Source organism: Syngnathus typhle, linkage group LG10, assembly GCF_033458585.1.
Source record: "Syngnathus typhle isolate RoL2023-S1 ecotype Sweden linkage group LG10, RoL_Styp_1.0, whole genome shotgun sequence".
Classification (NCBI taxonomy): Eukaryota; Metazoa; Chordata; class Actinopteri; order Syngnathiformes; family Syngnathidae; genus Syngnathus; species Syngnathus typhle.
In genome coordinates this window covers 401677-419485 of record NC_083747.1, presented here as the reverse complement: position 1 = coordinate 419485, position 17809 = coordinate 401677, and the positions used below count along the sequence as shown (strand labels likewise).

At 49.3% G+C, this 17809-nt stretch overlaps 3 protein-coding genes across 7 annotated transcripts; 2 read left to right on the top strand and 1 right to left on the bottom strand.

Annotated features, from left to right (window-relative positions):
• Window positions 1-103: 103 nt before the first annotated feature.
• Window positions 104-9567, bottom strand: LOC133160536 (pleckstrin homology-like domain family B member 3). Of its 2 annotated transcripts, none has more exons than XM_061288268.1 (16): window positions 9419-9567; window positions 9241-9296; window positions 5940-6082; window positions 5728-5838; window positions 5450-5593; window positions 4863-4994; window positions 4160-4333; window positions 3434-3544; window positions 2373-2474; window positions 2211-2307; window positions 1794-1947; window positions 1624-1705; window positions 1390-1512; window positions 1076-1280; window positions 907-992; window positions 104-511 (listed from the first exon to the last, which is right to left on the bottom strand). In XM_061288268.1, the coding sequence occupies exons 3-16, from the start codon at window positions 6078-6080 to the stop codon at window positions 377-379; spliced, it is 1797 nt and encodes a 598-aa protein (XP_061144252.1). In that variant the 5' UTR covers window positions 6081-6082; window positions 9241-9296; window positions 9419-9567; the 3' UTR covers window positions 104-376. The 2 variants fall into 2 exon arrangements, with proteins under 2 accessions (XP_061144252.1, XP_061144253.1); XM_061288269.1 differs by having other exon boundaries at window positions 4863-4991.
• Window positions 9568-10906: 1339 nt separating this feature from the next.
• hint3 (histidine triad nucleotide binding protein 3) lies at window positions 10907-12841 on the top strand. Its single transcript, XM_061288272.1, has 5 exons — window positions 10907-11066; window positions 11424-11541; window positions 11611-11680; window positions 11834-11960; window positions 12096-12841. The coding sequence occupies exons 1-5, from the start codon at window positions 10941-10943 to the stop codon at window positions 12141-12143; spliced, it is 489 nt and encodes a 162-aa protein (XP_061144256.1). The 5' UTR covers window positions 10907-10940; the 3' UTR covers window positions 12144-12841.
• Window positions 12842-13376: 535 nt separating this feature from the next.
• Window positions 13377-17384, top strand: trmt11 (tRNA methyltransferase 11 homolog). 4 transcript variants are annotated; one of them, XM_061289669.1, is made up of 14 exons: window positions 13384-13483; window positions 13553-13607; window positions 13919-13984; window positions 14074-14147; window positions 14246-14327; window positions 14419-14511; window positions 14788-14922; window positions 14998-15154; window positions 15339-15419; window positions 15496-15660; window positions 15774-15846; window positions 15920-16054; window positions 16843-16963; window positions 17080-17384. In XM_061289669.1, exons 4-14 carry the CDS (start codon window positions 14125-14127, stop codon window positions 17221-17223), a joined length of 1209 nt encoding a protein of 402 aa, XP_061145653.1. In that variant the 5' UTR covers window positions 13384-13483; window positions 13553-13607; window positions 13919-13984; window positions 14074-14124; the 3' UTR covers window positions 17224-17384. The 4 variants fall into 4 exon arrangements, with proteins under 4 accessions (XP_061145651.1, XP_061145653.1, XP_061145652.1 ...); XM_061289667.1 differs by lacking the exon at window positions 13553-13607 and having other exon boundaries at window positions 13377-13483; XM_061289668.1 differs by having other exon boundaries at window positions 13466-13607.
• The last annotated feature ends 425 nt before the right edge of the window (window positions 17385-17809 follow it).

The following is a 17809-nucleotide window of genomic DNA, read 5'->3' as shown; positions in this document are numbered from 1 at the left end:
AATCACTCCCTCGCCATAAAAATAGGAAAAGTACAATCAAAAATCGGGTCTTTCTTTCTCTCCATTCCATTCATGTGTGGCCCAAAAAGACAAGAAACACAAAGAGCATTCTTTCTGTATATAATAGTGTATCAAAAACAGTGTATGACTTGATGTATTTGCAAAGCCCACAAGTTGCCACGTAATAAGTTACTTTTGTAAAAACACACGCTATTAAATTGGAGCTCAACCACCTCAATTTTGATTGGCTCCTTCATGTTTGGACTGGTGTCTGTCTGTCTCTCTGTCTGTCTTTCTGTCTGTCTTTCTGTCTTTCTGGAAACAGTCCGTCCGTCCGTCGTCCTTCCTTGATTCCTTCCTTCCTTCCTCTTTGCGCTCAATAGCGGCTGTGCTCGTCGGTGGCCGTGACGATAACGTCCATCCAGATCCTCATGGCGACGGCGTTGGATGCCACCAGGAAGAAGAGGCGGTCGTACGTCTTGACGCAGAACGTCAGGCTGGGCCGAGGCGCCTGCCGGTCAGATTGCGTTACACAAAAGTCACTTGGATGCTTCTTACCTCATTGCCTTATTTCCTTGAGCTTTTGTAAAAGCAATTGATGAAATGTAGGATTGTTGGTGCGCAAACAAAATCACTCTAAAGACAATTGTAATAAGAAAAAGCTATTTGATCTACTCATGCAAAAAACAATCAAATTGAACGTTGGACGTTTCTGCCAGTCAACAAAAAGCATGACATGAGCCAACTCAAGCTTCCTTGTGTACCTTTTGCAGTCTGCCAAACTTTGAGCGTTCGCCCCACCTAGCGGCCACGCCGGCGCATTACAAGTCACCTGGCCTGTACTTCTGTCTTCCTCGCATTCAAATCATCCCGTTTGCATACTCACATAGTCGGTCGGCAACTCACCGAGGCGGCCGTGCGCAGGTGGTCGTAGTAAACCTCCTCCACGGCCTGGAAGTAGATGACGCCCTTCAGCTTCCTCTCGTCACAATCTGAAAGACAAATGGCCACCGACGAGTTGAAGAGAACCCCAAGGGCCGAGATTCGTTCGGCCGTTGATTTTGCCTCCGCCGACCCGTGTAGTAGGCCAGCCTCCGGTGGTCCACGTCGAAGAGGAACCACCTCTTCTTCCAAGTCTTGACGCGGCCGCCTCGCTTGGTGAGGAAGCCGGCGCAGCGGCGAGACGTCAGGCGCAGGTCGTTGCAGGCCGACACCCCGTGACCCAAAGACTCCACGTGGGCGCGCAGGTCAAAGTCCGGGGACAGGGACAGAGGCAGCCGCTAAATACATAGAGCCAGCCACCGCGCAATGGAAACAAAGACCAAGCTGGTTGTCTCCGATTATTACAAACAAATATCATCATGCATCCATCCATCCATCCTGTCTCACCTCGGGAGAGTTCAGCTGAGATCTGATTTGCTTCTCCTGTGGTTCTGGTTCTGGCCTGTGCGGGCTGTCTGCTTCTGCTGGTTGGGGTCTGGGCGAGTTGACCTCCCGCTGTCTTCGCTCCTCCTGGGGAAAACAAAACAAAGCACCATGTTGTCAATGTGAGAGGCACCGTCTGAGGTTTTGTGCTCGCTCCACTCCACTCCACTCCACTCCACTCCACTCCACTCCACTCACTCTCTCTTTAAGCAGCCTCTCCCGTTGTGCTTTGGCTTCCCGCAACTTGCGCTCCATCTCCACCAGATCCGTCAGACACGGACTGCCAGAGTCAACGCGCACAAAAACACACGGCGAAAGTTAACAACATTGAGCCAAGTGCGCCGCGCCGAGCCGAGCGCAAAGCTGACCTGGCGGCACGAGAGCTTGCCGTGCCGTCGCAAGGCTCGCAGCCGCTGTCGGCTCGCTGCGTCGCCACGTGGCCGTTGTGGGGCGGAGGAGAGGCCAGGGGGGAGGCGTACCCTTCCGGAGGACGCCCGCTGCCCGGGAGCGTCCTCACCAGGCCTGCGAGACAAGGAAGGACATTCGGAGCGTCTTGGCAGAAGATGTACGTCCATTTTTAGAAACAAAAGTCACATTTGTGGCGCATTGCCAAATAACCTATATTTTCAATTTCCCACATTCAAACGCCTCTTTTGGAGGAAGAGGAAGGCGCCGACCCCAGACTGGATCTTGTGGTCCGGCCGGGCAGGTGGATCCGGCTTCTCGCTTTCGTGCCCCCCCCAACAGACACGCCCACAACAAACAGAAGAGGACGGAGGGCTCACCCTGGGCCGAAAGAGGCCGATCCTTTAGTCTGCCGCTACTGCGGTGCAAACTCCGTCGACGGGGAAGAGTGCCGGCGGCGGCATCCTTGCACGGCTCCTACCGCAAAACAAATGAAGAAATAAGGCAAAGCCAAAACGCCTCAAGTCATTCTTTTGGTATACCCGACAAGGCTTGTGAACGCTTAAAGGTGACAGCGACATCACGCAGGGGGCGGAGCCGCTGACGTCCGAGCAATTGGCGACGGACTTCTTCTCCTGGGCGACCTGCGGGGACAACAAACACTTGTTCTGATGCCTCTTAAAAACATGTCTAAAGTTCATTTCAGATTTGTTTTTACATCGCGGCTTTACACTGATTTTGTATCGTTTGTATTAAGTGTTCATATTGGTGCTTTTGATGCTTGACGCTCTTCTCTGCTTTCATTGCTTTGCTGCCATCTTGTGGCATCTCTACATCGGAACAGGCCTTGTTTTGACGGAGGTCTTAAATATTTACAGATGACTCCCAAAGATTGCTGGTGAAATGACGACCAATGAAATGCGCGCTACAGTTCCCTTGATCACGTCGTCCCGCTCTCGGATACCAACACACACCAAAAGGGATGGTGACAAATAGTCCTAAAGGTTAGACAACAAAGGCCGAAGCCTCGTCTGACTCCCGTTTGGACTGCTGAAAGCAACCCCGTTGCAGTTTGGCTCCCAAGCGCACGAGCGGTTGCTCGTCAGTCGTCGCCGGCACGCCTGCAGGAAACGGAACCGAGCGAGCGACAAGTTGATTGGCGTCTGTCTGCAAACATCTGCTCCCCAGCTGTCTGTCGCTTCCAGCTGGTTTCGGCGCTTACCTCCTGGCCTGGCCTGGCTTGGCCGTCTCTGCCTTTTTCTCGCACGCGCTACTCCCTCCTTCCCTCGGCCGGCCGGCCACATTCTGGTCCCTCCGCCTCTTCCAAATAGACAGGTTGCGCTCTCGGTCTCTCACCCTTCCTCCCTGTCTCCCTCCCTGTCTCCCTCCCTGTCTCCCTCCCTGTCTCCCTCCCTCCCTCACTGAATGATTTGACTGTCAAACCACAGTCCTTAGAACACAACTATTTGATATGATTATAGATGAACGAAATACTATTTATGAACTCAAGGGGAGAGAAAGTGATTGATTCGACCGGCGGATGGTTTTCTGATATATGTTCTTCTAAAAATGGAACGCCTTCAATTATGCCAATAGTGCTGACCATGTGATCGGAGTGCATGAGGTCTCGCTTCTGCTTGGTTAAGGCTTCCAGCTCTCGCTCCTTCTCGCCCTCCATGTCCGTCAGCTGCGTCTCCAGCAGCTGCACTCGCTCCTGGGAAAGAAAGGAAGGAAGACAGAAAGAGAGGGGGGAAAAAAAAATGTTTTCCTCGTCGCAGCGGTTAACCTCTTTCTATACATTCGTGAGTGACAAAGTGTGTTTGGAGATTTGCCCGCCAGGTCACACTGGCTCAGCAGCTTTTTTTTTTTTTTTCTCCCCCCCGAACAATCCTTCTGTTCACGGCTCAGCCTTCACCGCTCTCGTAAGAGACGGCCGGCCACGCGTGACCCTCGTCGTGTGACTTGGCGACGGCAAAGAATGTTGAGGGCAAAACATTTAAGGCTCCTGTTTTGGATGCTTCTTCACGTCGGATCGGAGCTTCGCAAACTCTTTGAACTCAAGTTCCAGTTTTTTAAAAAATATATATATGACGAGTCGGAACAGGAGAATACCGATCCCGATTCTCGTGAAGAGTGCCGACCGATAGCAGCCCCCGATACGTAAAGAAACAAATGTCGGTATCTGCCAGTAGGTGGCACTAAACTGCAGTTGTTCGACACGTCGCTGAATCGTTATGTAACGTATGTGTAAAATGACCTGAAATCGGACGTTCTGGTATGGGTACACGGTATCGTGACGACTCGGTGTGAAAGGTTTCAACAAGTTTACCTGTGCTGCGCTGACGGCGAGCAGCTGGCAGGAGATGTCCTTCTCCAAGGCGGCTCTTCTCTCTTCATCGCTGCCCTGGTCTTCCTCGCCCCCGTCCACGCCGCTTTCCTGCTCCAGAACACGAAACTCCCAGTCCTCGAAGGCCCGCACGGCCGCCTCCATCGCCTCTTTGTCCTGCGGTGACAAAGGTCCAATTAAAGTTTCAAGACGGAGAGATGACGAGGATTTCAATGAGGATTCCGATAAGTCGGGTTTGGGGTCTCGCTTGCAAACTGGGAATGTTTGGCAGTGGCTGACTGTGACCGACCGTCCTGACAACTCAAGCGTGATTAGGGCTTTTCGCGTCACATGTTTAGAGACAGCAAGTGCGCATTGTGTGCATTGCGTGAGTCTGCAAAGCAATGCGACAAACCCGGTTCTGAAGCCACCTTTTCAAATCAAAACACACTGATGCCTTTTCCACCTCTCAGCTTTGTCACCTTTACAAGCAACAATCCGCACCCTGAGAGTGTGTGTTGGCACATCAGTCCGGTTCAACAGGTACACCACAACATGAGAGCAGCAGAGTGCTTGGAAAGAGGCCTTTTTTGCCTTTCATTTCGACAAGTTGGGGTTACAAACTGGCCACGGTAAGAAAAAATGGACAAAAATCCAAATGAACTGGCAGAGTTCAAAAGGGCACAAGCAGTGGGTTCGGACTCACGTGCTGCAGCTGAAGCGCGAGTCGCTCCCTCTGACTCTCCGGCTGACTCGGGATCAACTCCAGCGTCCCCTCGCACTTCCTCCTCAGCTCCTGAACCCGCAGCCTCTCCTCCTCCAGACGCTGGCGCTCCTGCTTTTGGACCGGCAAAGACGTTGGAGGGCCTCCAGCCAGCGCCCCCCCCCCCCCCCCCCCCCAGACATCCCTTGTGCGCGACTCCCTTCTTGCTTGATAGCATCTCGTGTTTATGCCAGTGGATCATTAGCGGGTGGTGTCATCGTACTCGCATCCCCAAACACACATGGGCCAAAGTGCTAGGACGGGAAGCCGTTACACTAACAGGAAATGGAAATATGAAGAAATACACCCGGCCGGGGTGGGCGCAAGATCAAAAACTGTTGGATCCAAATGACGCAAGCGTACGTTAGCTCTGCCGAGAGGTCCAGTCGACACCGGCCGCTGATTTACTCAATGATTAAGAAGTGTGTGTGTGTGTGTGTGTCCCACTCCCTGTGTCTCTGATTGACTCATCATCTACCCCCAGATAAGAAGCCAGCGTTACTCTGCGGCCGCCGACGACGGCGTCTTACCGTTTGCCGACTTTGGGCGGTGGAAGGCCTCGTCCGAGCTGGCTCCCGCAGCTCCCGCAGCTCCTGCAGCTTGCGCGTGTGGCCGAGCAGCTGCGTCTTCTCCGTCCGCAGCTCGCCTCGCAGCAGGGCAATCTCCAGCTGCAGCTGGGAGAGAAGACGGCATCTTTAGCAAACGTCCCTGCTTAAGAAGCTTTGCCACTAAATACTTTTTGAGCCTTCATGGCCACCATACTTCCCATGCTAATGAACGATACTTTTGGATTTAAAGGCTAGTTTACCTCAATCTTGAGCTCTTCCTTCTGTTGGTCAAGTTCTGCGATTCGCTGATGGAGCTTAGAGGGCGACGACACCACCCTGGGCGAGCCCACCTCGATCCTTTTAACGCAAGACTGATGGAGAAACATACACGTTAATACGGAGGCGTATAAAAAAAAAAAACAGCAAAGAAAAGCAGCATGAAGTTGGTCATCACTCGTTTCGGCTGGCCCACCTTCTCGCTCTCTGTGCTGCTGCTCTCAGTGTCTGACTCCGCCCCTGAGGAGGCGGGGCTACCGGCCACACGTGTGATCCACAGAGGACGCGGCCCATTGCAACGCTGACTTCGGGGACTCTCCGTGTTGCTTTGAGGCATTGCTAAAATGATATTTCAAATGGTACGCGAATAAACACCTCATTTGTGAAACTTACATGCATCATCATGACCAAGTAAGAATATTATATGGGTTGTTCCCTGGAAGGATGGGCCAGTAGATCTGAAAAATACGCTTTTTCAAAACCAGGTCAATCTTATAAATAGATAGATTAACAAAATATTAAAAAAATAAATAAACAAAATAACAAACAAATAGCAGTTTAGTTGACTATGTTTGGGTTCCGCAAATATCTCAAATTTGAGCAGCGTTACCATTTGTAATCAGCCTGGGAGTAAATGGTTCTGCTGCATGCTCTCTGAGCACACATGTTGCCATTTACTCTTTTGATGTGGTACAACATACATTAAGAAAGGCCTCTCACAAAACAACATGTGCACAGCTGGTGGCAAAGTTCTTTTGGACCGGATAGTATTGTCCAAATACGCCCGCCATGCCCGCACGCATCATCACCGCAGCCCTTATTAGGTTGCAGGATCAATATACACCACAGATGAAGACGTGAGGGTACGGCGCCGGCAGAAAGCGGGTCGCGAGGAGCTTCCGACGACCGTGTCGCGGAGAAACATTTCTCACCGGGCGGGGCTGTATTTTTATTCCGGCTCTTTGCCGTCTTCACCCGCAGAAACCTCACCGGCCGGTTGGGCCAGAAATCCCAGCTGCGCAATTCCAAATTTAACCAGCCGCCAAAATCACAGGAGTCACCCTGCACTCAAACCACAATGGTGTTGACATACTCCAATGGGACGTATTCATTGCACACAAAGTTTGCAGTGGTACAAAAGTCAATATTTCATATCTTGCAAGTACTCTACTGTACTCTTGCTACTCACAAAAAAGATCATTTGATCACGACACATAAGCAGCAGTCTACAGATTTGTTGACGGTTGCACTCAAACAAACATCAGCTGACCTCCTCCAAAAGTCCAGTCAGATAGCGAGCGACTCATCGCCCGCCACCAGTGGAATTTGGGGAGTAAAGTCCACGCACGCGTTGTGTCGGTGCGCTAACTCAACAAGACTTTGGATCAAAAATTGCTGAGAAAGAAAGGATGAGTCAGTCCAAAAGAGCGGAGAAAATGCTTTGTTGGGAACATAATGACACTTGATTGTAGGGGAGGCCTGAAGAACATGATAAGGAAGGAAGGAATGGACACACAGTACCACACCGACCATGTGTGTGTGTTAGACAAGCAGGCCTTGACCCACACAGATAGCAGGAGCCAGTGCAAATGCTAATTATCGACGGCACGTCGGCAATAAGCGGCCACGGTGACACAAACTGGTCAACGAGGTTGCTGCACGTTGAAGAGCGCAAACATGCAACATCGGTCCGCAGATACTCAAGCTACTTTCATTCACGGACCTGGCCTGGCCTGGCGAGTGACGCGGGCGCCAACAGCACTGTCACTTACACAATAGACTATGATGATTGCACTACTGCTACTTTTTTTTCCCCCAGGCATGGTGGAGCAAAAAAGTAAACAAAGCCGGTATTCCACCGGGAGGGACAAAGGAGCAGCGTCGGTGGCGTGCGTGAATGCTGATTAAAGCTTGTCACTATGCATTCAAAGCAGCAAAAAAAAAAAAAAAATGAGTGAGTGAGTGAGTGAGGCACAATGTGGAACAATCCACAGAGGCCTGGTGACCTCGCTCTCTGCTCACTGGCAAACCAAAACAATATCTGATTGGAGCACACGCTCACAGTGACGGAGAGAAACCAAACAAAACAAAACAGCAGAAGCAAAGGGTGCGCTCGGGTTGTTAAACTCTCGCCTCGTCTTGAACCCGGTCAACCACTCCTCGGCCGCTGCCAGTGTAAGGTTACTTAAAAGGCTGGAGCTCGTGGTTTGAAAGGCCCTCCCTCGTCCAAAGCCCAGAGAGTTAGCTCGCTCGCGCATTGGCTTGACGGCCAGCTCCGTTGACATCCTTGCTCAACTTCATTTGCCGCCTCAGCCCAAACGAGCAAAGGCAAACTAAAGCGTTGGGGTGACCCCACGTTGATGGAAGGCAAAGGGATTTGCCTTTCTGCTCCTGGCCTATTATGAATTCTTTCAAAATGGGTCTTCCCATTCCAAAGAACACAAGGCTAACTTTGCTGGAGTCTGTAAATAGCTTCCTGGCCATCGACAATGAGCGGGACCTGCGGGACAAGTTAAATATACTTTGCGCGGGCCACAATTACAGCCCGGGGCTTCAAACAGACCAGAGTGTGAGAGTTACTAAATGCTAACCTACGCTAAAAGAGTCCATGTTTTAAGTGACTAAAGCAAGACACCCAGGAGCACTCAACAAAGGGGCATGCATTTAATAGCAGGGCAATTTTCCACTTCTGACTTTCATCATACGCTCCTGAAATACTTTTCATCATTGGAGTCACTTGGCCATCTATTGTGGGCAGAGCATGGCATGGCATGGCATGGCATGGCATGGCATGGCATGGCATGGCACGGCACCAGTTAACGTGAAATTCGGTGGACTCGTCCATCAGATGGGGACCGACAAGGAAGTCTCAAGGAGCAAAAAGTTGGCTGCCTTTTAGGGGGGGAAATTCACACTCGGTGGGGAAAGTCGCAATTCCTGACAGATGGATACAATTTCTGTCAACACTTTGTTGCCAAGCAAACCGATTCTTTTCAACTTGGGAGGAAGTGGTGGCAGCGGCAGGTCCTTCATTTCACCCTTCCAGCATCATTGAGATGCAATAACAAAGAGAAGGAATACCATCAAGCCATTAGTGAGCAGACTAGGCTAGGATGAAAGGCTCAGACACAGACAATCACTTCAGGGCAGGGCAGACACACCAAACTGAAAAAGCTGGACGATTTCAACCTCAACTTGAATATGCATCCAGCCACTGTTTGCTCATTCTGGAAACAGATGGAAACATCACAACAATGTACACGAACGGGGATTTGCTTTTCCCTCCGTTAGACTTAGTTTGTTGACAATGGCTTTAACAGTCAATTCATTGATTGATTGTGCATGACTGAAGCGAAGCACGTCCCAAGCCCGCCCGCCCGCCTCCCCTTCAACATGTCAACAAGCCACCATTGCTCCACGTTGCAGCTCGCCAACTGCCTTGAACACAACATGACTTGTCAAATTGTCATTGTTTGAAAAGAATCCAAGCAACCTACCGGTTAAAGGTATGTTTCACTCCGATGTGGAGAAGTTCATCGTTGCTCCCTCCAACCTGCAAACAAGCAACACTTTGCTTTCACTTTCACGCGCTCGACAACGGACGCGTTTGTTTTTTCGCCCGCCCGCCTGCCGCGGTTTGATTTAAACAAGACAAGAGGAGGCACGTCGGCTTACGGTTCGCTCGCTTGATCGTTTTGCAGTCAACAGGTGAGCTTTCGGTACGGCACGGCACGGCACGCCACTGCACTGCAGCCGGGAGCCGCACGAGCGAGGAGGCGGAGGCCCGGGGGAGGAGGCGGGGGCGGGGGCTTACCGAGAGTTCGACCAACCGAAAGAGGCACAGCAGTTCCGGGCAAACTTGCTTTTTTTTAAATTAGTTTCCATCGTAACGTTTAGCGGCTACGTTCTAATATCCTGTCGTTAAATGCGATTTTCTATTGTGGGAGGTGACACCCTTATGTCAGCCTGCGTTGCCACAAGGATGTGAAACATTTTTCAATTGCTCCTGTCAGGCCAATAGGTGACAAATGTATACCATTAACAATATTGAGTCATAACTGCATGTATATGAATAAAGTCTTATTTTTGCTTCATTCTCCAAATCACCTCTTGACTGCGAGGGAGGACTTCAACACCCATCCATCCAGCCATCCAGCCATCCATCCATCCATCCATCCATCCATCCATCCATCCATCCATCCATCCATCCATCCATCCATCCATCCATCCATCCATCCATCCATCCATCCATCCATCCATCCATCCATCCATCCATCCATCCAGCCATCCAGCCATCCAGCCATCCATCCAGCCATCCAGCCATCCAGCCATCCAGCCATCCAGCCAGCCATCCAGCCAGCCAGCCATTGTTCAGCCATTTTTCTATGGCCGAAATCTATTCTTATTACTCTGACAGTTCAGTCCAGTCATTTGATTTGATCAGTAGTAGCAAGCAAATATGGAGCCACTTTGCTTAAAGTTCATTCAACAAGTAGGTGGTAGGTGTGTCAGGTAGGGGCTTCCGCTCCTCTTCTACATACACACACACACACACACACACACACACACACACACACACACACACACACACACACACACACACACACACACACACACACACAAACCTGTCTTACTGGCAGCGCAAGCAAGTTAAGTTATTGAGGCCGTTGACTCATACTTTAGTTAATGTTTTCAATGTCTGCTGTAGAAACATGACCTACAGTCACCGAGTTCAAGTGCAGGGATCGTATGGCTATGTTTTCAATTGAAGTCAAATAAGATGCTCGAGTATTTACAAAAATGATCAACAATATGCAATACTTTTGATTCAAGTCCACTTGGCGCTCAAGCCTAATGAAGTCCACAAACCAGATTTGCAGGCGCTGAAACATCTGCAAGTAGAAGTAGAAGAGCACTGGAGTGATTTGATGACTGCTTTTGCTTTTTCTAAACCATTGTACATGCTAAACCAGTTCAACTGTTACGATTGCATTGCAGCGGAGTCCACGATGGTGATCTATCGAGGCCGGTGTTTACAGCGGCTTCCTTCATTCAAAAGGCTTGTATTTGCACCCTCTGGCGGTGGCGCTGGTGTATTGAAATCCGATCCAATTTCGACTATCGATATGCTTCTCCTGAGTTTAGCAGTTGGACGATCTCTGGGATCTTCTCTTTTGGTCTTATGTGACGCTCAAAGATGGAGGCGGCCGATGTTAACTTGACGCAACCTGTGCAGGATGTTTCCAAGACCGACGGATATGACAAAAAATGTATTTTTTGCAAGATTGTTAATCATGAAATGGACACGGACCTTCTCCATTGTGTGAGACTATTTGAATATACCTAGGCTCTAATAGTCGTACGTACTGTACTCGCTAGCGCGACATGTCGATCTAGTCGAGTCACGTACCCTCCGTCCCTCCCTTCCTCCTTCCAGCCCTCCCTTCCTCCTTCCCTCCATCCACATAGTCATTCCTATTCCCCCCTCCCCTCCCCTCCCTTCATTCAACGGTTTGGTTCCAAAGAATGTCTGCCTCGATTCTGCCCTTCTTTAAAAAGTGCCTTTCATTTACGAGAAGGCACATTGTGGCCGTCCGTCTTGTTTCCATGAATCACTTAATTGCTTGTTTGTGCTGCAGCAACACGTACGTTAAGCCAACTTGTCCATTGTTGACTTCAGGATGAGGACATCTCGTGTTTCAGAGACATCAAGCCTGCAGCCCCGCACCATTACCTGGTTGTCCCGACCCAGCATGTGGGAAACTGCAAATCGCTCCGCAAACAACACGTGCCCCTGGGTAAAGCCACCCACCTTTCGTGAGAGATGTTTGAACGACCAGTCGCCTGATAACAAATCATTGTGACAGTAAAACAGATGGTGGAGATAGGGAAGGAAATCCTGCGGAAAAATAACGTGACTGATCTTAGTGATGTCAGGTAAGCAACATAAAGGCATCCAATACAATACGGTACATTTTAGAATGCTTGGAGCTTCAAAATCCATACAGGGGAAACAGCAGAGTAGCAAACGTTTCACGACACACTCAGAGTTGGTTAGTGGTTCTCAATGAAATGTCCTTTTGCCTGTAGATTTGGCTTCCATTGGCCCCCGTTCTGTTCAGTGGCACATCTCCACCTTCACGTGCTGGCTCCCGCCAGCCAGATGAGCTTCATGTCGCGCTTGTTCTACAGACTCAATTCGTACTGGTTCATTACGGTAAGCCGTGCTACTTGTGTGCTTCTCTGGGTACGCAACATTTCCCTTCCATTCCTAAAGCATGCACGTTCCTCGAAGACTCTGTGAATTGCTGTTAAGAAATCGTACCTTTGCAAACATTGCAATGCTTTCCAGGTGGAGCAACTGATCGAGCTTCTCAACTCGAAAGAAGAAAGCAGCTGAAAAATGTACCGTCCCACTTTGCGTCCATATCCGTGTTTAAATCGAGACAACTGATGAGACATGATGCATCTTCTTTATTTGTCCTCTCCCCAAATAAGCCAAGGTGAAGTGATACCAACTCAGGATTTTCGACCAATTCATACACCCTTAAAACCGCCGACCCAGGTAGACCCATCATCCTTGAGTTGTTTTGCAAAAAGAAACTTCGATCGTCACTTGATCATGACATACAGGATCAAACAAATGACCATGACTACCTCAGCTATCATTGGAAGCCAGAGTTGGGGCATCAACTATTTAGAAGGCAGGCGCCTTTTGTGTGGGAACAAGGAAGTCACTTCAGCTTAGGGTATAATAACGCTTACAAGCAAATTGTCTTGTTCATGTTCACTTGAGTACGTTCTCTGTCTGTGAGTTAGCGGTGTGGTGATTAATTGCATTATACGTTGCCCAACATTAAGGAGTAATCCGAACAATTTTCCAGGGAACACCTAACTATTTTAAAAATATGGATTGATTTTTTTTCCAGCATGCTATCGAAAAGACCAAGTCCGAAAAGAAACGTCAATTTCAGCGGCGTAGCCTACTCATGCATGTTGAGCACTGCATGTCAACGGAATGAAATTGGGAGGAATTGTAAAATGGATGCACTTTAAGAGGCCTTGATATATTCTGAATAAACACTGGATTCAACTGTATTTCACTGCTCATTCGTTACTTTTAAAGCCGACTGTCGTTTGTTTCTTTTGGATACGTATTGCGCCAAAGTACCTGACACAACTCCCGGACCTCTCCGCTGATGCGCGTACGGGCGTCCTCCCCACGTTGTGCCGTCAGCGAGCCTCGCAGGGGTCTCCCTCCCGTAGTTATCGTGTGACCCCTGTGGGAGACCACTGCCACGGGCCTGGTGGCATGACGGACTGAAGGGCTTGTGCTTCTGGTGTTCCTGGTGTTTCTCAGAGCACTTCTGCCAATTGCAGATTACAACCTGGAATGAACTAGTCGGTGTTATTCTTTGACTTTTTCACAGTAGAAAACCTTTGGGCCGCGCTAACTCCGTAAAATGAAATCCCTATACACTCATTTGAGTACAATGGGATACACAACTAATATGCTAGCTGTTATAGATTTACGTGTGGTATGCAGAGTGGAGGGAAAAAAGAAAGAAAGAAAAAAAAAAACCAATTGGTTCTACCACTCGGTGGGTCCTCTCCTCTCCCCAGCTTTGTTTCTAGTCGGGCGTATTTTGAGTGACAACAAACATGGCAGCCCCCGGTCGAGGTGCATGCCTTCCATACTTATTTCATCTTGCTCAAGACAACTTGGACTTCAGGTTACCGGTAAATGGCTATAAAGTGACATGAAGTCCGTCGTGCTGTTTTGATAAGAATGCATATGTGTTCTTTTAGCGGAGCTACAGACGAGATCAGTGTGCAGTCGTGTGTTTGCTGTCTTCTGCAATCGGTGCGAAGCCCTCGTTTTGGTCATTTCAGTGTGTCAACCTTTGCCTACTGTGGGACGGACTTGGTGGATCTGAATACTATAACAATAGCAATAACCTAGGTTATCTCCATGAAGCAGGATTTAAGCGTAGACCTCGCGGTTCACGATGTGTTTAGAAGTGAGACAACAATGGATGTTTTGGGGTTTTTCCAATTTACTTCAATGTCACTCATCATTCTTCTATCACTACTGGTGCCATAATACAGTACTGCTAAAAGGCGTGTGTTATCAGTGTGAAAATAGAGATGTATGACTGAATATAATGTCTCCAGGAAATCGAGGCTCTGCTGGCTCTCAGAGGAAAACGTTTCAGTCCTTGGAAAAACTTTAAGGAAAAGGTATCCGTAACAACAGATTTTCGAATAAGGATGGCTGACAGTGCAAATGACTCCATTTGAAGTTAGACATCATTTGAACTCTTTCCAAGTGTCCTTTCTGGTGTCTGGAGGATTTGAGCCAAGATGACGTCTGCTGCGTCATGGCTCGATCCGTTTGCGCAAAGTACGCCTTTTTATTCTTGCATGGCTGTGCGCTTACACTGATGACAATGTTTCCACCCTTTGCCATTCTATTCTCTCATGTGTTGTGCATCCATGGAGGTCTGCGTTTGAGCTGTGGGGCCATGGAAGAAACCACAATGAGCTCAGAACATCCTTACTGAACTACCCAGTAGAAAAGATGGTGAGGTACACACACACACACACGTTTTGCTGTGTGTTCAATCCACTTTCTGCTTCTACTAAAAGGTTCCTTTTCCGCTTTACCGTTGCAGTTGCCGTTCTTGCGTAAGGACTCGACCTACAGAATAAACGTTTACACCTTCAACAAAACCCTGGATTTCACCGAGCGAGTGAAACGAATCGATGTGAGTGTGAATAAGAATGTGCATTGAAATCAAACGATTTGCATTTCAATCAACTTGTGCGGCCAGCCATTCACCCGGTAGATAGAAGATAGCAACAACAACAAAAATACAAGAACAGTGCAGATACACGCGGTAATAGACAGTCGGTGGGTGCTGTGGCGTTAAAGATCATTTTGATCGGATCTCCTCGGAGGTGCGGATGGACATCTTTTAGTTTTGCTTTGTTGCTGTTTTATGACACTCTATAGGTCCGCGTCTTGCCTCTTCTCTCTGCAGGCAATGGATTACCTTCCATTTGAGGGTCTGGTTAGTCTCAAGAACCCTCAGCATGTCTTCTGCTTGCTGGAAGATTACGGCATTGACCCAAACAACATCCCTCAGCATCCGTATTACATTTACTTTGGCCGTTGGGTGAGCATCTGGAGGAACGTGGCCAAATAATGGTCATCCGAGGCACTCGTTACTGACGAAGCTCCCGTCCCGCAGATTGCGGATGGCCAGCGTGAATTGATTCGTTCTCACAGTGTGAAAAAGCGACACTTCATCGGAAACACCAGCATGGATGCAGGTCTCTCCTTCCTCATGGCCAACCACGCCAAGGTCAAAGAGCACGATCTGGTCTTTGACCCGTTTGTCGGCACCGGTGAGTTTGTGAGCTGCTGTGAGCTGCTGTGAGCTGCTGTGAGCTACTGTGAGCTACTGTGAGCTACTGTGAGCTACTGTGAGCTACTGTGTTTCTCTCAGGCAGTAGTACCGAATATTGCCAAGATTCCAGTTTGGAATGCAATTGTGCTCGCTCTCTCTCTCTCTCTTCGGGTTTGTTCAAGGAAGCCTTTTGGTTGCTTGTTCCCATTTTGGAGCCTATGTGTGTGGATCCGATATCGATTACAACACTATCCATGGCAAAGGTAATCATCAAGCTTTGATTCTTTTCTCCACGTGGAAATGTAGCAGACTGAATTTAGGATCTCATTCAACTGCCAGGAAGGTCGAGTCGCAAAGACCAGAAGTGGCGAGGACCGGACGAGAACATCCGAGCCAACCTACGACAGTACGGAAGCGAGAAATTGTACGTGGACGTGATGGTGTCTGATGCCTCCAAGCCCGTGTGGAGGGAAAACGCTCTCTTCGATGCCATCATTACAGATCGTACGTTGCGCCGCATTCAACAGGTAGAAATCCTGTTCACTTTTATATGACAATTTTCTTTTTCCTTTTTTGGGGGTGTGTGGCTGTGTCCCATGTTTGTCTGGTGCGGTCAGCTCCGTACGGTATACGCGAGTCCACAAGGCGAACAGGCTCCCAGAGGGAAAGTGCAAAAGCTGCGGAGTGCGTGTAAGTCTGTTTAGTAGTCTCGCAGCAAAAGGTGGAGGAAATGATACGTGCCTACTCCTTTTCTTCATCCTAGCTACGCTGAGTCGCACGTGCCTGTTTCCCAGTCCTACCACATGAGTCAAATATTAGCTGACATGCTAAACTTCTCCGCACATCGCCTGGTCATGGGAGGGAGGCTGGTCTACTGGCTGCCTGTCTATAGGCCAGAGTGAGTAAACGATGATTCTTCTTCTTCAAGAGATGAACTATTTTGTAGAGTGAGCGTTGAACCATTGTTCACGGCCGCAGTCACGCTGGACCAGCAATGTCTCTGAGACTGGCGGTGGCAAATGACAAATGAAATGCATTCCTGCTTCTCCTACCGAAGGAAGTCTTGCATTTCACTCAGTCGAGCGCTCAACTTCCTTCCCCTGTGATTGACTACGGACGTACGTCGAGGTTATCCTCCGCTATTCACTGTGAGGTCATGCAATGACCTACCACGAGGGGGCATCTTTTGACTCCAAAACAGCAATGAAATGCAATGCAATGCAGCTTTGTGCCTGCACGGATGTATGAGTGTGGCCGCACCTGCGTGTGGCCTAATGTTCACTTTCCTCCTCGGCTACTCGTGCTCGACTCCACGTCTGCCAAAATAAACGTCTCAGGCCAGGCCCATGCATGTGCAGTGCGGAAGCCCAAAGGCGCTCCGCTCCGTCCGTCTCTTGGGCCTAATCTGCCGGCCGCTGGACACGGACGGCAGCGATCAGGTTTCTGCTAAACTCCCAAGCCGAGGCCACCCCCCCAATTTGCAGCCGCGACCGGATGATCGGAACAATGGTTTGCTTCTGTCTCCGTTGCGGCTGCTTTTGCACGCACACCTTGCCAGGGTGAAAGTTGGCCTAAAGCAGAAGCTGTTGATTGAATTTGAACGGGAAGGATTATTTGATGGACGGAGATGACGTTAATCCTTCCTTCTTTTTATGAATCGTGGCGACCACCTTGACATGTTTGCAGATACTGCGAGGAGATGGTTCCCCTCCATCCGTGTCTGCGTCTCATTAGCAACTGTGAACAGATCCTTTCAAGCCACACGGCTCGTCGCCTAATCACCATGGAGAAAGTCCGAGAACCAGAGGTATGATATCAAACGGTGTGTGTGTGTGTTTGTGTGTGTGTCCTTTTGTTCCTGGATTCAGGCAACCTGCGGACGTATATCCCCTTTGTCTGTCTGTCTGTCTGTCTTTCCGTCAGGAGCTGGACAGCCTGGCTCATGTGTCGGACTCTTGCTTCAGCGCCTACCAGGGACACAACGCCTTCCGAGAGAAGTACTTCAGCGGGCTCAACAAGAGGCTTAACAAAGAGAACAAATCGGAGCCAATTGTTCAAACTCAGTAAGGCTGATATTGACTGTTGGCGGGACCCAACCCAAAAGAAACCGAAGCCAAGCCATTCAGTCTACCTGTCCAAAAAGATTTTTACTTTGGATTGACACCATTCCAGACATATCGGATGTTTTAGCAGTATGCCACAGAAATAAACGTCTTGTTCAATCAGTATGACACATGCAAGTTGTCTGTCTCTCTGCCCGTGCGTGTGCGTGTGCGCGTGCACGTGCGTCGACACCGTGGTGCTTTACAAAGTGTCCCTCCCGTTTAGCCATTGATGCCTGCAATGTGTCTGTCAGCAGAATTTCCTGTTGATTGTTTTCTTTCATGGCCTGCATTTCAATAAAACATGTTTCAATAGGTTTTTGCAAAACATGCTGTTCTCTAGCAAGTATGAGCCATTTTTGCTTTCTTTTTGGATTGTTGTAATTGACCCCCGTGCCACCTGAGTGCTGGCACCGCAGCTAACACTTCTTTGAGTACCTGCAACAGTGGGTTTATCCGTCCGCCTCGGCCAGCAAGCGACGACATGGACAACAATGAAACCTTCTTCATTGTGGTTCACGGCGTTTGTTTGGAAATTCCACATGTGAGGA